The sequence below is a fragment of the Lithobates pipiens genome, unplaced genomic scaffold (genome assembly GCF_037356315.1).
Source record: "Lithobates pipiens isolate NorthernLeopardFrog02 unplaced genomic scaffold, aLitPip1_a1.2 Scaffold_24, whole genome shotgun sequence".
NCBI lineage: Eukaryota > Metazoa > Chordata > Amphibia > Anura > Ranidae > Lithobates > Lithobates pipiens.
The window spans coordinates 8,776,157-8,789,390 of NW_027507786.1; the positions used below are offsets into that span (position 1 = coordinate 8,776,157).

Below are 13,234 nucleotides of genomic sequence, written 5' to 3' on the forward strand. Positions count from 1 at the left end.
CGAGCAGTTAAACAGTTATAGTTGAGAACACGCCAAGGTTGGTAACAGAGACAAACGTAGAGCACATGGCAAGCAGGAAACAGGAAGCCAAACACACATGATGAATACACAATGGTGGATCAGCACCGCTGGCTTGCAGTGCACAGGTTAATATAGGGTTCCCTGATAGGGCCTGGGGTGGAGCCATGCTTGGAGGAGAGGTTATAAAAACAGCCAGGTGAGAGTGGCTGGCCTCTTAGTCTGAACACATGAGGGGAGGTAAGCTGACAGAGAAAGATTACTGCATAACCATGACAGGATCTCTGCCTTCGCCTTGGTCAACATCACAGAAACTATCTCCTGCAATCCTGTTCAAGGCTTGTTTTGCTGACATCCCTTCTGACTCCAGATCCTGCTTCCTGTTCCACTACATTGATCCCTGACTTCTGGCTTGGCTGACTATCCGTTCTGGTTACTGAACTCTGGCTATTGGCTTCCGCTGCTGTCAAAGTCAGTCAGCCAATGAGAAGAGAAAGCGGGCAGGGCAGGGTGTGGCTTCCATGTCTGAATGGACACAGGGAGCTATGGCTCAGCTCGGGTGCCCCTGTAGCAAGCTGCTTGCTGTGGGGGGGCACTCAACAGGAGGGAGGGGCCAGAAGCGCCGAAGAAGGACCCGAGAAGAGGAGGAGCCTTTGCACAAAGCAGGTGAGTATAACAGCTTTGTTATTTTTACTTAAAAAAAAAAACGAGACTTTACAATCGCTTTAATGCATAACTAAAGACAAAGCTCTTTCCCTTTGTTTTGGATAGGGTGGAGAGGGATTAGAACCCCTGTCAGTTTTTTTTTTATTGCTGTCTGTGTCCCCGGAGATTTACTCTCTGTTTACCATTATCAATGAGAATGAAAGTCTCCAGAGCAGGAATAGAGGGGAAATCTTACAGTGGGGACACTCGTTCTGGTGACAACCGGGAATCACTCACTTCCTGTTTTGGCTATAAGACATGAAGCGAAGGGAAATCTGATGGGGGGGGGGGGGGGGGGGTAATAACCCTCCTTTACTCTATCCACAGTTTAGTTCTACTTGATGACATCATTGAATTCTCAAAGGGTTTTTTCAGACTTTCATAGCAAACATTTGAACAAAAATCTAGCCTTATGCCGCATACACACGATCGGAATTCTCGTCAGAAAAAAAGCTCTGATGGTTTTCCCCACAGAATTCCACTCAAGCTGTCTTGCCTACACACGGTCACACCAAATTCCGATTGTTTAGAACGCGGTGACGTACAACACGTACGACGGGACTAGAAAAGGGAAGTTCAATAGCCAGTAGCCAATAGCTTCCGTCTCGTAGTTGAATCTGAGCATGCGTGATTTTTGGCGTGTCGGAATTGCACACACACGATCGGAAAGTTTTTCCGTCGGAAAAATTGAGAACATGCTATCAAATTTTGGGCGGCGGAAATTCGGACAGCTAAATTCCGATGGAGTGTACACACAGTCGCATTTTACAATGAAAAGCTCTAATCTGTCTTTTTCTGGCCAGAATTTCCGATCGTGTGTACGCGGCATTCGATGTGTAGAAGTAGCGTCGGTGTGCAGGACGTACCGCTTCCTGTTCCTTGCACGGTAGACATCTATAGACAAAGTCTGACAGGTGACAGAAGCCGCCCAGACCGCAGTCCTCGTCCACAATGCACTCCTGGAAAGAAAAAAAAAACAATTATAAGAGATCAGACAGAGCAGGAAGTGGAAAGAAAAGTTACATTGAAATAAATATCTCCACTGCGCTAAAGGTGGAAAATGCGCCCAAAGTAACAAAAAATCTACACTTCATATTTAACTTTTTAAATGTTACATTTTTTGGGTTTTGGATGGAGTGGGGAAAGGAGAAACCCCATTGGGGCTTTTTTTTTTTGCATCCCATCGAGGAGATTTTCTATATAGTAGATATAACAGGAAGTGATAAGAAATCTCCCCGTAGTGAGGAAAGTCCCCTCTTATGTCCTGTACACACGGTTGGACTTTCCGATGGAAAATGTACGATCGTATCGTGCTGTCGGAAAATGTGTGGGTTCCATCTGACTTTTTCCGTCGGAATTTCCGACACACACAGTTTGAGATCAGGATCTACAATTTTTTCCAACAACAAAATCAGATCGTTTAAATTCCGATTCCGTGTGTAGACAATTCCGACGGACAAAGTGCCGCGCATGCTCAGAATAAATTACGAGACGGAAGCTATTGGCTACTGGCCCGTTTATAGTCCCGACGCATGTGGTTTACGCCACCGCGTTCTGAACGATCGGATTTTCCGACAACTTTGTCCGACCGTGTGTATGCAAAGACAAGTTTGGGCCAAAATCCGTCAGAAAAAAATCCTTTGTTTCAGTCTCACTCTTGCTGGCGGAAGTGCCAGATTGTGGCTCGGGTCTCCTGGTGGGACAGGAGCAGTGGCGGCCCTTGCATTAAGGGCGCGCGGGTGCCGCCCCCTCTCTCCTGCCACCGCTCTATAGCACCAATAGATAGATTCATCCACCACTGCCACCCCCTATTCAGGCGCCCAGCCCCTTTCCGGGCAAGGGGGTGGTTTGAAGCACCTGATTAGAGCCATAGGCTCTATTAGGCATCAAAAAAGGTGACCTGCGAGCGCCAAGGCGGGTACTCGCAGGTCACTCAACTGTGTTAGAAAAGCAAATGAATATTCACTTTCCTAACACTAAACCACCTGATTGGCTGAAACGGCAGGCGCTGTGATTGGACGCCAGGTGGGATAAGACATCGAGGAGCTGCCCCTCCGAGACAGGTAAGTGTAGATGGCGGGCTGGTGGGGGCACACTGGTAGCATTTGATATGGTTTGATGGGCACAGTGGTGGTAATTGATGGGCACAGTGGTGGCAATTGATGGGCACAGTGGTGGCAATTGATGGCACAGCGGCGGCAATTGATGGGCACAGTGGCTACAAATTGATGGAAACAGTGGCTGTGTTTGATTGCACAATGCCTGCGTTTGATGAACACAGCGGCTACAATTGATGGAATATACAACAATAGCTGCACTTTATGGGGCACAGTGGTTGCGTTTGATGGCACGGTGGCTGCATTTGATGGCACAGTGGCGGCAATTGATTGGCTTAGTGGCTGCGTTTGATGGGCACAGTGGCGGCAATTGATGGGCACAGTGACTGCATTTTATGGGGCACAGTGGCTACATTTGATGGCACAGTGGCTGCGTTTGATGTGAAATTGGAAGGTGCTGGCACAATTTTTTAAATCACGCTGTCCCCAAAAAAAAACAAAAAAACGCATGGTACGGCGGTACCATGCATTTTTAGCGGGCAACGAATGCCCGCACATTTGCTAGATACATGGGGGGGCACCTACAAGCATCTACAAAGGGCAGCACATTTTTGAGAGGTGTGGGAAAACACCAAATTTTACACGTCTTCCCGCACTGCAGATGGGGGTGAACAGGCTCTTAGGGTTCTACTTTATATTGAAAAAAGTGCAGGGGGCGGGAACGGGGGTACAAGGGACGGCAGATGGGGAACGGGGGGCGGCGGATGGGGGACAAGGAACGGGGGACGAGGGGATGGGGGACAGGGAACGGCGGATGAAGACGGGTGGATGGCGGATGGGGGACAAGGGACGGGGGAACGGGAGGACGGGGGATGGGGGGACGGGGGTCAGGGGACGGGGAATAAGGCATGTGGGACAGGGGATGGGGGGACAAGGGACAGGGGCACGGAGGGACAGAGGTAGGGGGAAGGGGATTGGGGGACAGAGGGATGGGGGGGCGGGGAATGGGGGGATGGGGGACGGGGAATGGGGGATAAGGGATAGGTGACGGGGATAGGGGTCAGGGGATGGGGATGGGGTGGACAAGGGATGGGGGACAGGGAATGGGGATGGGGGGACAAGGAACGGCGGATGGGGACGGGGTGGACGGCGAATGGGGGACAAGAGACGGGGGACATTAGACGGGGGAACAGGAGGACAGGGAACGGGGACGGGGAATGGGGGACAAGCCATGGGGGACAGGGAATGGGGACTGGGGTCAGGGGACAGGGGGACAAGGGACGGCGGATGGGGGACAAGGGACGGGGATGGGGGGATGGGGGACAGGGAATGGGGGACAAGGGATAGGTGACAGGGGGAGGGGGGTCAGGGGATGGGGGAAAAGGGATGGGGTCAGGGAATGGGGACGGGGTTTAAGGGACGGGGGGATGGGGACGGGGGGACAAGGGACGGCGAATTGGGCACGGGGGGCGGCAGATGGGGGACAAGGGTTGGGCGAACGGGAGGACAGGGGACGAGGGATGGGGGGACAGGGGCATGGGGGGACAGAGGGATGGGGGACGGGGATTGGGGGACAGAGGGACGCGGGGGCGGGGAATGGGGGGATGGGGGACGGCGAATGGGGGACAAGGCATAGGTGATAGGGGAATGGGGACAGGGAATGGGGACGGGGAGACAAGGGATGGCGGATTGGGGACAAGGGACGGGGGACGAGAGGACAGGGGATGGGGACAGGGGCACAGGGGGCCGAGGGACGGAGGGATGGGGGCGGGGAATGGGGGACAGAGGGACAGGGGGCGGGGAATGGGGGACAAGGGATGAGTGACAGGGGGGCGGGGGTCAGGGGACAGGGAATGGGGACGGGGCATGGGGGACAGGAGGACGGAGGATGGGGGGACAAGGGACGGGGCGGACAGGGATGGGGATGGGGGATAAGGGACAGGGGACGGGGGATGGGGTTGGTCCTGGCGGCTTTTGATATCAATTCTTTTGATTTTAGTGGCAGGCGGGGGAGGAATCTCATCCAGAGAAATGTTCACAACGTCTTCCTGGATGGCTTCACCACAACGAACGATTCTCCTGCCAAATGTACAGACCGGCAGCTGTCCTGCTTATCATTAATACTCTAAGTGGCTTCATTAAGCAGGAGGGGAGAAGGAGAAAAGAAATGACGGCTTTCCATCCCCCTGAGCGTTCATCTAATGGCCGGGGACAAAATGTACCAGCTACCTTCCATGTAATTAAAATAATTTGTGTTATCTTTTTTTTTGTTGTTTTCGGATGCGGTCTCCATGGAGACGGTTCTTGTTTAACAATCTGAAGACAACATTGCTGCACATGTTTTATCCGTGTGCGGAAAATGATGTTTACCGGGTTTGTGAAATGTTTCTGGAAGCCATAAAAAACTTTCCGAAGCCCAGAAGTTTGAAGATTTAACCCCTCAATACCGGGGGGCACTTCCCCTCCCCCCCCTTCCTGCCCAGGCCAAGTTTCAGCTTTCTGCGCTGTCGTTTTTTAAATGACAATTGCGCGGTCATGCTACACTGCACCCAAACAGAATTTTTATCATTTTGTTCCCACAAATAGAGATTTCTTTTGGTGGTATTTGATCACCTCTGGGATTTTTATTTTTTGCTAAACAAATGAAAAAATACAGAAAATTTTGAAAGAAATAAATATGTTTTCTTTATTTCTGTTATAAAAATTGTAAATAAGTAAGTTTTCTCCTTCACTAATGGGCACCGATGATGGGCACTAATATGCAGCACTGATTGGCACTGACAGGTGGCACTGATGAGCACTGATGATGGGCACTGATATGCGACACTGATGGGCACTCATAGGTGGCACTGATGGGCGACACAGATGGGCTCTGATGATGGACACTAATATGCAGCACTGATGGGCACTGATAGGTGACACTGATGGGCACTGAAAGGCTGCACTGATGGGTACTTATGGGTGGCACTGATAGGTGCCACTGATGGACACTGATAGATGGCACTGATGGGCATCACTGTAAAGGCATCACTGGTAGGCATTCCTGATAAGCACCGTGTGGCATCATATATGGAGAAAAAGAGGGGGGAGAGAAGAAAGAGGGAGAGGGGAGGACAAGAGAGAGGGAGAGAATCGGGATGGAAGAGGGAGGGGAAGAGAGGAAAGAAGATGGAGAGGGGGGAGAGGAGAAGGAGAAGGGAGGGGGAAGAGAGGAGATGTAAGAAGAGGGTGGGGATGAGATGGAAGAGGGAGAATGAGAGGGGGAGAGGAGAAGGAGAAGGAAGGGGGAAGAGAGGAGAAGGAATAGGGAGGGGGGAGAGAGGAGAAGGGAGGGGGAAGAGAGGAAAAGGAGAAGGGAGGGGGGAAAAGAGGAGAGGGAGAAAAGAGGGGAGAAGAGAGGAGAAGGAGAAGGGAGGGGGAAGAGAGGAGAGAGAGAAGGGAGGGGGAAGAGAGGAGATGTAAGAAGAGAGTGGGGGGGGGATGAGATGGAAGAGGGAGAATGAGAGGGGGGGAGGAGAAGGGAGGGGGAAGAGAGGAGAAGGAGAAGGGAGGGGGTAGAGAGGAGAAGGAGAAGGGAGGGGGTAGAGAGGAGAAGGAATAGGGAGGGGGGAGAGAGGAGAAGGGAGGGGGAAGAGAGGAAAACGGGAAGGGAGGGGGTAAAAGAGGAGAGGGAGAAGGGATGGGAGAAGGGAGGGGGAAGAGAGGAGAGGGAGAAGGGAGGGGGAAGAGATGAGATAGAGATGTAAGAAGAGGGGGGGGGGGGGTTGGGGTGATATGATGGAAGAGGGAGAATGAGCGGGGGAGAGAGAAGGGAAAACAAAGGGAGAGGAGGAGATGGACAAGGTATTAAAAAGGCTGGAAGAGGATCGGAAGGAGAAAGAGAGTGCAGAAAGGGTGGGTTGGGGAAAGAGTTGGGAAGAGGAGGAGGGATAAAAGGGAGAAGAGAGAAAAAGGAAGAGGGAGAGAGGAGATGGAAAATGGGGAGAGTGAGTGAGGAGAGGAGAGAGAAAGAAATGTGGGAAGAAGAGAGGGGATAACACAGGGAGAGAGAGGAGAGAAGAAAGGAGGAAGGAGAGGAAAGTAGAGGAGTTCTGAGAAGGATAGAGAGAGAAGGGTGAAGAGAGTGGTAAGAAGAGAAGAGGAGAGATGGAAGAGAGAGGAGAAGAGAGAGAGGGGAAAAAAATAAAAGAGAGGAAACAGAGGGAGAGAGGAGAAGAGGATGGAAGGGGGAGGGAGAAAGAACAATGAAAAGAGAGGAGATGGACAAGGTATTAAAAGAGAGAGAGAGAGAGAGAGAGAGAGAGAGAGAGAGAGAGCGAGAGAGAAGGAATATGGGGAGAGGAGAGAGAGATAGAGCAGAGGAGGAAGAAATAAGAAAAAATTAGAGGAGAGGGAAAGAGACGGGGAAGAAAGAAGAATACAAAGGGGAGAGACTGAGGGGGAGGAGGGAGGGATAGAGAGAGAGAGGAGAACTGGAGAGATGTTAAAAGAGGAGAGAGGTGGGGAGATGAGAGGGGAGAGGGATATAAGAGATGGAATGAAAATCAAGAGAGAGAAATGAGGAGAGCAAAGGAAAACAAATGGAGCGGTGAGGTGAAAGGAGAGGAGATAGGAAAGAGACAAAGAGAGGGTTGGAGATGAGAGCAAGGGGTGGAGAGGAAGGAAAGAAATGAGAAGGGTGGAGAGGGAATAGTAGAAGGATGAATAAAGGGAATAATGAGAGTAGGGGAGATGAGAGATGAAAGGAATGAGAGAGTGGAAAGAAGGAAGGAGAGAAGAGCAGCGAGGAGAAGAGTTCAGTATTTCCCATGAGTCCAGTGACGTTTGCCCCGGTTGAAGGAGAAGTAAATCACAACCCAGAAAGAAGACCCTGTGCATGTGATACACAAATCCGGCGCTTCCCACAGCGCACATATAAATAAAACCTGTACAAATAAAATGTTTTTATTTATTTTTATAAATCATTGATCAGACGAATATATTGATGACATTCACACACATCTACAATAAGCCATATAAAGTTTGTAGGGCCCTTTAAAATGTGTTGTCTGCCATTGCCTGCCATGGCACAGCTCGCATTGGCTCCCCCCGGTGGCCGTCTCCTCCCATCACACCCAGCTCCTGGGAACTGAGAGCTCGGGAACTTTTCCAGGACAAATCCGCAGACTGGCTGTTCTTTTGTCACAGGAGATGAACAAACACAAGCTGGCACTTCCTGCGGGGAGATTACTGCCTGTTATCCCCGTCCTCTATTCCCCCAATCCCAGCGCTTGGCTCGCTGCCTCTATTCTCACACTTCTACACTTTAATAAAAGGAACTGCGAGCTTTTTTAGTGCTTTTTTGCATTGAGTTTTATGATTAATGATGTCATTTTTTTTTTTTTTACCATTGCGGATCCTCCTGTCCTTACAGAGGCCAATTGAAAACAGCGGACTCTCTACAGTCTCTAATGACATTAAACACCCACAATGACCCTGATTGTCATCTAAACTGAATAGGCTCTAAGCTGAGCTCCAGGCAGATATAAATGAAAGCAGCTCTGTATTTATTAAAGTGGAAGTGGATATTCCATGGAAATGGAAGGTCTGCCCCATTGAAAGCCCCCCTCCCCCCCCCCCCCCCCACATAAAGTCAAATTACCTACATAGGGTGTACTGGTAGTAATATCACCCCCCAGGGTGGGCATGTACATGACAGCCGGATTGCACAGGAAGTGGAAGCGTGACCACCCCACATCTGAAAGTCTGCAGGAGCCCACTTAAGCAATGAAGATTTGGTTTTATTTCTGCGTGACACAAGATTTGTAAGTGAGTTCTGTAGAGTTCTGATTTAACTGCATGTTGTATATGAAAACCATTCTGATTTTAAAGCTGAATTCTAGATATGCATTAGAAGCTGGAGCAAGTCTAGATAGAGCCCACCTCATTTCCTGACAGGATGACTTCCAGCATCATCGAGCCCTTATCTCCCCATCCTGACTGTCTTTTATTCTTGGATGCTCAGTGCCACATGTAGTTGCTCTGCATGCAAATACAACCTACCTAGGAACACCCAGTCCTGTATACTGACAAATACCCATCAAAGTATTTTACTATTTGCATAACTCCTCCCAAGAGCCAGCCCACTGCTTGCATCATCTAGCCCACGGGTGTTGAATTAAAATTCAAGGCGTTCCGGTCACTAAAATTTTCTTTCAGCCGAGTTTCATCAGAGTGCCCCTTTACATCAGCTTCCCCCATCACAGTGCCCTCTTTCATCATGTGTTCCAATCAGAGTGCCCCTTTACATCAGGTTCCCCCATCAGAGTTCTCCTTTACATCAGATGTGCCCATCAGAGTGCCACCATAGATTAGGTGTCCCCATCAGAGTGCTCTCACAGAGCAGGTGTCTCCATCAGAGTTCCCCTTTACATCAGGTGTCCCTATCAGAGTGCCCTCACAGAGCAGGTGTCCCCATCAGAGTTACCCTTTACATCAAGTGTGCCCATCAGAGTGCCCCCATAGATCAGGTTCCCCAATCAGAGTTCCCCTTTACATCAGGTGTGCCCATCAGAGTGCCCCCATAGATCAGGTTCCCCTATCAGAGTTACCCTTTACATCAAGTGTGCCCATCAGAGTGCCCCCATAGATCAGGTTCCCCAATCAGAGTTCCCCTTTACATCAAGTGTGCCCATCAGAGTGCCCCCATAGATCAGGTTCCCCTATCAGAGTTACCCTTTACATCAAGTGTGCCCATCAGAGTGCCCCCATAGATCAGGTTCCCCAATCAGAGTTCCCCTTTACATCAGGTGTGCCCATCAGAGTGCCACCATAGATCAGGTGTTCCCATCAGAGTTCCCCTTTACATCAGGTGTCCCCATCAGAGTGCCCTCACAGAGCAGGTGTCTCCATCAGAGTTCCCCTTTACATCAGGTGTCCCTATCAGAGTGCCCTCACAGAGCAGGTGTCCCCATCAGAGTTACCCTTTACATCAAGTGTGCCCATCAGAGTGCCCCCATAGATCAGGTTCCCCAATCAGAGTTCCCCTTTACATCAAGTGTGCCCATCAGAGTGCCACCATAGATCAGATGTCCCCATCAGAGTTCCCCTTTACATCAGGTGTCCCTATCAGAGTGCCCCCATAGATCAGGTTCCCCTATCAGAGTTCCCCTTTACATCAGGTGTGCCCATCAGAGTGTCCCCATAGATCAGGTGTCCCCATCAGAGTTCCCCTTTACATCAAGTGTGTCCATCAGACTGCCACCATAGATCAAGTGCCCCTATCAGCCTTTCCCTTTACATCAGGTGTGCCCATCAGAGTGCCACCATAGATCAGGTGCCCCCATCAGAGTTCCCCTTTACATCAGGTGTGCCCATCAGAGTGCCCTCACAGAGCAGGTGTCTCCATCAGAGTTCAACTTTACATCAGGTGTGCCCATCAGAGTGCCTCATTATATCAGAGTGTCTCCATAGATCACATTTTCCCATCAACATGCCCCCATAGATCAGGTGTCCCCATTAGAGTGCCCCTTTACATCACATGTCCACATTACAGTACCCCCATAGAGCAGATGTCCCCATACAGTAGGTGCCCCCATCAGAATGTCCATATAGATCAGGTGTCCCCATCAGAGTGCCCCCATAGAATAGAGTGGCCATCTTTACATTTCAGTTGTGAACCATCGCCATGCACGTGTACATTGGTAGAGCCCATCTAAGTAATCAGTGTACTTGATGGATAAATCCCTGTAGGCAGGCAGCGGCGGAGGCGGGATCTTGAAGAAGAAGTGTGCTGCAGGGGGCGTGAGCTGGGTGAAGGAACTTCCTGAAGCAGACATCCTTGGTTGCTAAGACCCTGGCGGTCCTAGCAACCAATTACGTAATGCAGCAGGGATTAAGCGCTGCAGATTGGCAGGGCCGACAGGAGGGTATCTGGGTCTGTAACCGCAGTCTGCCATTTAATGAAGACGGGTCTAACCCTCCTGACTCTCTCTGGTCCTCCCCTTTTATTTTTGGAGGATTAATGTCACACAGTTTCTTGTCTGGTCATTAGCCTAGGCTTATGACATCATGCACAGCTCACTTTCGCACTCTCCTAAAGAATTTGCCAGAAAGGGAGAGGGGGATGAGTCATAAGAGGGTCAATGAGAGCTGCAGAGCTGGAGGTGTGTCTGTGTAAATCCAGGAAGTGAACAGGCAGCAGCTTCAGCTGCCCACAGTTAAAATGGCTGCAGCCAGACTTAGCGGAGGGAGATTTCTGCAGCATATTTGGCAAGTACAGAATCACAGTATATATAAAATAATATGCAAAGTGGTTGGAGGGATGCCGTATACAGCATCGAATGCCCATGGGGGTTATTGTCTATAATAAGTGCATTCTCACTTGGGAAATGTTTGGCGTCATTGGAGAAAGAAGGAATTAAGATTGACTTTTTCTCTATTAACTCCTCTTTTTATTTTTATTTTTCTCCTTTTTGTTTTTAATTCATTTTTTTTTCCATTTTTTTTTTTTGCGGGATTAATAATTCCTATATTCGATTTTGGAAATCGTATTATTATATTTTTGATTTAACGTGTACAATGTTTTTGTTGTGTCTTTTTGTGTTTTGTTTGTAAATAATAAAATGTAATAAAGAAGATAAAAAAAAAAAAAAGTGGTTGGGAAGCTTCAGAATGGCAAAGATGTTTTTATTACAAATTATAGGAGCAGACCGCAGTTCCTCTTTAAACTCCCAACTATAAAGGATACAAAGAATGTGGAGCTGTCATTTGTGACAATGTATCATTTGTACGGAATGTTCTTGTTAGAAGCATTGTGATCCCATGAAATATGATGGATACAATGGAATGGGTTGCAGCTGCTGTAGACGGGTGCTGAGTGTTCTAGTTCCTGAACAGGATGCAGGTAGGTGGTTGCCCATCCCCCCGGAGTTGGTGCGCTCAGTAAACAGCACCCCGAGGAGCCGCCAGGCTCTTCTATAAATAGATCTCCCGGTAAACACATTAAATTCTGCAAGGTTCATCTTCTATCCATCTGGAAGTGGGCGTGTCTCCGCTTTCATTTCCACAACCCTCTCCGCATTCGGATAATATATTAAAGTGGGAGTCCACCGGGACTCCGCGTTTTTTATTTTTTTTAAAAGCCAGCAGCTACAAATACTGCAGCTGCTGACTTTTAAAATAGTGACACTTACCTGTCCAGCGCGCCCGCGATGTCGGCACCCAAAGCCGATCGCTAGGTCGTCTGTCGGGTCCTGCCGCCGCCATCTTGGGTATGGGAATCAGGAAATGGAGCCTTTCGGCTTCATTTCCCGGTTCCCTACTGCGCATGCGCGAATTGCGCTGCGCAATAAGGACGCTCCCCGCTGCCTCTGGGAGCTGTGTGTTTCCCAGCAGGCAGCGGGGCACTTGCGGGAAGGGGTGGGCACTTGCGGAAAGGGGCGTAAGTTACGCCCCTTTCCGCAGAGAGCTGTCCCGGAAGTGGGTGCAGTTACCTGGATTATCCAGGTAACTGCACCCCCCTCCCCCCTGAAAGGTGCCGATTGTGGCACCGGAGGGGGGGAGGGTTCCGATGAGCGGAAGGTCCACTTTAGGGTGGACCTCCGCTTTAAGAATCGATGTAAAGGGGGAACTCTGTGGACTCTGATGTAAAGGGGAACTCTGTGGACTCTGATGTAAAGGAGGAACTCTGTGGACTCTGATGTAAAGGAGGAACTCTGTGGACTCTGATGTAAAGGAGGAACTCTGTGGACTCTGATGTAAAGGAGGAACTCTGTGGACTCTGATGTAAAGGAGGAACTCTGTGGACTCTGATGTAAAGGAGGAACTCTGTGGACTCTGATGTAAAGGGGAACTCTGTGGACTCTGATGTAAAGGGGGACATCTTGTGATTAACTTGATATGATTAGAAATGTTATTTAATAGCAACATCTATGCATAGTTTATTCTATGCATAGTATGAAAAACTGAAGTGTTTGGGTTTGACTTGAAGAAAAGGTGGTAAGCCTACCTGCCGCTAGTGTAAAAAAGCCCTTAGTCATGTGATCCCAACCAAAAGAGCTTGGAGAATGACAATCAGGTAGAAACATATTCACACAGACTGCTAAGCTAAGGCCATCAAATGCTGACATTACAAAGAGCTGGAAGCCGGTTTCATTAAAGAGACTGGGGACATGTCAGATATGCGGTTGGAGACTGAGGGCATGCTGTAGATGACAACCAGAGACTGGAGATAGGCTACATCTGTGGTTGGGAGAGTGGAGATGTTGCTGTAAAAGCCAAAGACGGGGCACATGTTACACACGTGTGCTTGGAGACTGGAAATGTGATGTCAGAGGATGTCGGAGTCAGAGACTGGAAACACGTTACAGGTGTGGTTGAAGACAGGAGACATGCTCTAGGATAAAGCCGAGACTGATGACAACATGCTACATGTATGGTTAGAAACCGGAGATGTGCTGCTGAAGTAAGAGACT

At 49.6% G+C, this 13,234-nt stretch overlaps 1 protein-coding gene across 2 annotated transcripts in view; it reads right to left on the reverse strand.

The window, feature by feature from the left end:
• The window catches only part of DKK3 (dickkopf Wnt signaling pathway inhibitor 3), a 102,374-nt gene that overhangs the window by 14,399 nt on the left and 74,741 nt on the right, over positions 1 to 13,234 (reverse strand). For both annotated transcript variants that reach the window (XM_077453571.1, XM_077453570.1), the window contains exon 5: positions 1,590 to 1,682. In XM_077453571.1, the coding sequence (XP_077309697.1) occupies positions 1,590 to 1,682 (93 nt within the window). The remainder of the gene's footprint in view (positions 1 to 1,589; positions 1,683 to 13,234) is intronic.